This window comes from Trematomus bernacchii, unplaced genomic scaffold (assembly GCF_902827165.1).
Source record: "Trematomus bernacchii unplaced genomic scaffold, fTreBer1.1, whole genome shotgun sequence".
Lineage (NCBI taxonomy): Eukaryota > Metazoa > Chordata > Actinopteri > Perciformes > Nototheniidae > Trematomus > Trematomus bernacchii.
This window is the reverse complement of record NW_022987705.1, coordinates 4539376-4545606: the sequence shown is the minus strand read 5'-3', so window position 1 is coordinate 4545606 and position 6231 is coordinate 4539376. Positions and strand designations below refer to the sequence as shown.

The following is a 6231-nucleotide window of genomic DNA, read 5'->3' as shown; positions in this document are numbered from 1 at the left end:
GCACATTGAACTACAATATATAACAAGAATAAATATGTAAAAATATGCATATGACGAAATATACATTGGACTGGTTTAGTTATATAAATAATCATAATAATAATGCTGAAAAACTGATTATTGTTTAAAATGTAGTGTAATACAATGTTGTGTCAATATGGATTTAGAAACATAACGTTAATTGTTATTAAAAAAGGAACCGAAAATAGTGTCTACTCGGACACTTTAGTTAAGGGAACCGGAAATAAGTGCGTCTTTGTTTTTCTTCCCCCGCTTTCCACCATGAAGGGAACAAACATGGCTCTCCCTCTGAGTATGGGGGCTCTGCTTCAGGCGGACCTCCAGGAGGACGCCGCTTACCGGGACGAAGGGTTGTGTGTTGTCGGTATTTTCGGTAAAAGCAACATGCAACCGGGCGCGCCTAAAGAATCTATCGTCAACAGTCTCGCGGACAAACACATCTTCTCGCTGTTCGGAGGACCGGAAGATGGCGGTACGGCGGACAGCAGCATCGAGGCTTTCTACCACCAGGAGAACCGGGTTTTGTACCTGTTGCTGTCCTCCGTGTCCGACAGCCGGCAGCTATTGCGGGCCTGCGAGTCTCTGAGCGCCGGTACCGGACACTCCGACTCCCACGAGCTGTGGAAAGACCTGGACCGACAGCACTGCCTGCATTTACTCTACATCTTCTCCGTGTGTCACGTGCTCCTGCTGGTGCACCCGAACCAGACGTTTGATGTGACTTATGACCGTCTCTTCCGGGCCCTGGATGCTCTGAGACAGAAGGTGCTGCCTCTGATCCGGGCTGCCATCAAGGACTGCCCGGTGTCCAAAGAGTGGAAGCTGAACTGTCGGCCATGCCCTCCTCGCCTGCTCTTCGTCTTCCAGATGAACGGCTCCATGAAGGTCTGCTTCTTATCTTTTATCAAGTTTTAATTTACAAACAGGTGGTGGAGAAACCATTGCCACTTACCCAGGGGTCGTTGTACAATCTTAAAACAAATAGGTGCTGTGTTCCAGAGGGTGAAGTGCTCAGCTAGGGTGGAATAAGGGCGAGGGGTTAGTGGATTAGGAGTTGAAGGCAAGAGTGAAAAGGTGAGTTTTGTGGGCTTTTTTTAATGACGTGGGAGTGTTGGCAGATTGGACGTGGCTGTGGAGGGAGTTCCAGAGTTATCTCACATAAACTCCATTGCATGTAACATTTATTTGACACCTCTTTTGTTTGTTGTTTCAAAGGTCTCTACAAACGGCTCAGAGTCTGGAGGAAACCCCGACAAACCCAAGAAGCACTCCCCCAGGAGGAGGCTGCAGCACGCGCTCGAGGACCAGATCTACCGTATCTTCCGTAAGAGCAGAGTCTTGACCAATCAGAGCAGCAACTGCCTGTTCACCGTTCCCGCCAACCAGGCCTTCGTGTACGTGATCCCGACCGTTGACGAGGACCCTGTGGGCGCGTTACTCAGCCAGCTGCGCTCCACCTGCACTGTGAGTGAAACAGAGCCAGTCGTGGTGGTGACGGGCCCGCGGAGATATCAGCAGATGAGACGTTCAGCGCGACAGTTGAGTTACAGCGGAGATCCAACGACTCTGTTGATGGGCGGCCAGCTGACAGACTGCAGCCTGAAGGAGTTCCTCTGGCAGCACGTGGAGCTGGTGCTCACCAAGAAAGGCTTCGACGACAGCGTTGGTCGCAACCCTCAGCCTTCACACTTTGAGCTGCCGTCCTACTCCAAGTGGGTCCAGATCGCCTCTAAGCTCCACCAGGTTCTCATCAGCAACACAGAGGAGGAAATAGCAGAGCTTTGGTCAAAGGTTCAGGGCCAGCTGAAGGTTTTGGAGGGTTTTCTCGACGCTGATACAAAGTTTTCTGAGAACAGGTGTCAGAAAGCCCTGCCTCTGGCTCACAGTGCCTACCAGTCCAACCTCCCCCATAACTACACAACGACCGTGCACAAGAACCAGCTGGCCCAGGCTCTGCGGGTGTACAGCCAGCATGCACGAGGCGTGGCTTTCCAGCGCTACGCTCTGCAGCTTCATGAGGACTGCTACAAGTTCTGGAGCAACGGCCACCAGCTGTGTGAGGAGCGCAGCCTGACGGACCAGCACTGCGTGCACAAGTTCCACCTGCTGCCTCAGACAGGTGAGCAGAAACACTGCTTCATATTCCTCTGCTGCAGATTCAAGATTCAAGGCTTTTATTGCCATTTGTTATGTTAGAAAAATATCACTCGCCACCGGCTTGAGCTTCAATAATCAGGATCCATGTTGTATTTATGATCCTCTCAAGAATGGAAGTAGTCATCACATACAGAGCATCAACTAGTTCCTGAACAGTGTCCTTCACGTGCTGATATACAAGAGAGGGAGTTACACAGTCACAAGATGGAGGAATATAAAGCAGTATTCAATGTTTAGTTCAGATTAGCTCCACGTCAGAAATGATCATGCTTGTCATATGTCTCTCTCCATAGAGGCTGAATCATCATGTTAATCACATAGCGATCATATGCCTCAACAGTCCTGATGCTCTTCTAGGTAATCATACATCCTGTCATGTACTCAGCTACAGTTGGGATACCTTTGTTATCATGTTACTCTGATATTGGAAGAGTACATTCAGTATTTTACCAACAGTACATAGCTACAGTGTAGTTATGTCAATGAAAATCTGAGGTCACAGGCTCCTCCAACAGTGCAACACAATAAAACAGATAAAATAGTGCAAGTAAAATAAAATAAAATAGAATAGAAATAGTGCAAGAATAGTCTGCACTGCATCAAGTTAATGCTGGTATCCACAGGGTGTTTAATATAAGATCTACACACGTGGGATAATGAGAAGCAAACTACCTTGATGGGTAACTGAGGGTGTGGAAAAATGATTCTACTAACAAAAGCAGAAAGCTCTGAATTTGTTAATTATGGTTTCAATAATTTCTTTATGATATATATTAATTAATATTTATGTGTTTTTGGGATTATCGCAGATTTTTTTCTAGATTTTAAGAGTTGTCTGGTCTACAAAATGTCAGGTCATAGTGAAAGATGTCTATCCCAGTTTCCTTAAAGTCCAAGATAATGTCTTTAAATGTCAGTCTTTCTGTCTTAAACCCAAATGTATGCACTTCGATATGATGTAAAACAGTCACTTTAGCTTGAACAATTATCAATAATTAATCTTTTATCAAAATGGTTAATGATTGTTCTTCTGTTAATCAACCAATCAATTAACCAACAAGTTCAGTGTTCATTTACATATGTCTATTTATGGATAGACATATATATAGATACATTCATAACTAGTCAGGATAATAATTACATTTATAAATTCTGACGTTGTTTCTGCAGGAGAGAAGACAGACATGGATCGAAACCCGCCCATCCTGAACCACAACAGCAGGGGGCGCTCCACCAGCGCCTGTAACTGCGGCAGGAAGCAGGCGCCACGAGAAGATCCGTTTGACATCCAGGCGGCCAACTACGACTTCTACCAGGTCAGCAGCTTCAAACATCTCATCCTGTTGTTATTTAGTTTAGTTTAGTGTATTTGTTTATAGTGTCGTGGACAGTCCCCATTGATCAACTGTCACAAAAAACAGTAAACACACATTCCCTCAAATTCCTCCAGAATATAATTTTCTTCAATTCTTGACCCATGTATTCTCTAATCTCCATGACTAGATGCTGGATGAGAAATGCTGCGGGAAGTTGGAGCGGATCGACTTCCCCGTGTTCCAGCCCAGCACCCCGGACCCGGCGCCCGCCACAAACCAGGCTCAGAGGACCCCCATCGAGGCCTCCGGGTCTACAGAGGTGGTGGTGGAGAAGCTGAAGGAGCCGATCACCAACCAGAGCACCACCCAGAGCACCACCCAGAGCCACACCCCCCACCCAGAGCCACACCCCCATCCCCATCCCCGCCCAGAGCCACACCCCCATCCCCGCCCAAAGCCACACCCCCACCCAGAGCCCCCCCCCTGCCCAGAGCCACACCCCCGCAGACACCAGCCTCAGCCTGGCCCTCAGCCTGGGTCAGTCCACAGACAGCTTGGGGCCCTATGCTGACGGAGATGGCACCGAAACACAAGTCCAGCCAAGAGACCCAGTCTTGTGGACCGGCAGCCCTCCACGGTGGAGTATCTCCCCGGGATGATGCACTCTGGCTGCGCTAAGGGTCTCCTCCCAAAGTTCTCCAGCTGGTCTCTCGTCAAACTGGGCCCCGCAAAATCCTACAACTGCCACACGGGCCTGGAGCACCCGGGCTTCCTCCCCGGATCCTCCTTCCTGCTGCCCTGGGACCTGGTGATCCGCTCCCGGTCGGAGGAGGACACGGACAGACTGATGGAGCCTCTGGATGGGGGCACCTCCTCGTGGCCGGCCCCCAATAAGACCCTGGTGGGGAAGAGGGGAAGCACCGGGGGCCTGGGGAGGAGCCGCAGGAGGGACGACATGGCTCGGATCTTCGTGGGGTTCGAGTACGAGGACAGCAGGGGGCGGCGCTTCATCAGCTGCGGGCCGGATAAGATAGTGAAGGTTCTGGGGCCAGGGGGGGCCAAAGACCCCGCCACCAGGGTGCTGAACACCGACATGCCGCTCTACATCCCGTCCCCGTCGCAGGGCCGCGGCATCAAGTCTCACTACGCTCAGCTGACTCGGCTGTTTGTCGTCGTGCCGGACGCCCCGCTGGAGGTCACCCTCAACCCACAGGTAGCTACACCCCCCCCTCAGTGGGTCACTGAAAACTAGCCGCATGTATTCAAAAGAAAATCCAGAAATTGATATTATATAAAAGATACAAATTGATTTCTGGATTTTCTTTTTGATATTCTTACTCTCACTGTTTATATAAACCTACCGTTAAAATGATAGACTGTTAATATATTTGTAAGTGGGCAAACTTACAAAATCTGTATGTATGAATGAATTGTAAGTGTTTTTGTTCCCTGCTGTGTCTCCAGGTGCAGCCCGGCCCTCCTCCCTGCCCGTTGTTCCACCCGGAGCAGACAGATTTGGTTCTTCCTCCCGATGGGTTCTGGGTTCTGCGGTTCCCTTATTCCTTCTGTACGGACCGCGGGCCCTGCTACCCCCCCAAAGAGAACCAGCCGCTCAACAACCACAAGGTGCTGCGAGGCATCCTGAAGGCCACGGCCGCTACCCCGGCCCCTCAGTGACGCTGAGGGACCTCTTATTTATTCACACTTCCTGATATAGGCCGAGATGTTTATGTTTGTGAGTCCGTGCCCCCCCCCCTGACCCCTTCAATCCTCATCTAAATGTACTGTGGATTTTTCCAGCCCCGACATATTAAATCTCGTTTATTTTGATGACGTCAGGAAGTTTTTTTAAATTAAACATATTCACGCTCATGACCCCAATTGAAAGTATGCTTCTGTGGTGCCAAACCGTAAACTTAACATTTTAACCTGTAGCGCAGAGAATCAGTAAATCATCAGTATGATATTCAATGTATCACTTATTTCTCAGTATGGCATCGCTTATAGCACTTATGTCAAGATTTTTGGGGAAAAGATTGTAATGTAAGTCTGGATGGAGGAATTAAAGAGAGGTGGTGGCTTTAATGAATATAGACGTACTTCAGTTAAATCAGGAGAGACTTAGTTCGTTAGTTGATAACATATTTATTGCCGTATGAACAATACGTTTTGGAGATTAGACCCCATCATACTGTGATGGGTTAAGGGGGAGGAGAAGCCGACTAGGAAAAGAGAAACCCCCCGGGGTCTAGACACTGGTGGTGGTGAAAACTAAAGGGAAATAAAAATCCTTAGTGATGAGGGTTCTTCTGGGCTACCCTGGCCTTGGATCTGATGAGACTGGAGGCGAAGGAGGTGGGGGAGGGTTGCATCAATTCTCCTGAACGATGCTGGCAGGGGAGAGAAAGAGCAGATTTAAACATTTGCCGGGTGTGCTGTGATTGGCTGTGGAGATGAGACGCGACCGATTGGTTTAGCTGGGGGTATGTTGCGCTCTTGCTTATGAAAGAAAGGGTGAGGTGAGTGAGAGAGAATTGTGAATGAGAGCGTGGGAACCAGTCTTCCTGAAAGAACTTGCGCTGAGCTTCATTTAAGACTGAAGGAGCCATTAAAACAGGCTAATTATGGGGTACAGTAATAAGGCTGGACTCATGTACGCTTTATTTTAAATCCCCATATTTAACAGTTACTAGCAGTAAATATATATTTAATAAAAACTCTATACAACACACCAATG

The 6231-nt window shown here is 48.5% G+C and overlaps 1 protein-coding gene across 1 annotated transcript; it reads left to right on the top strand.

Moving 5' to 3' along the window:
* The first annotated feature begins 261 nt into the window (after positions 1-261).
* smg8 (SMG8 nonsense mediated mRNA decay factor) lies at positions 262-5324 on the top strand. Its single transcript, XM_034140570.1, is given in 7 exon segments — positions 262-906; positions 1237-2140; positions 3349-3494; positions 3682-3836; positions 3970-4091; positions 4094-4707; positions 4959-5324. Coding segments are annotated over 7 exon segments (2778 nt in total). The 5' UTR covers positions 262-282; the 3' UTR covers positions 5172-5324.
* Positions 5325-6231: the final 907 nt, after the last annotated feature.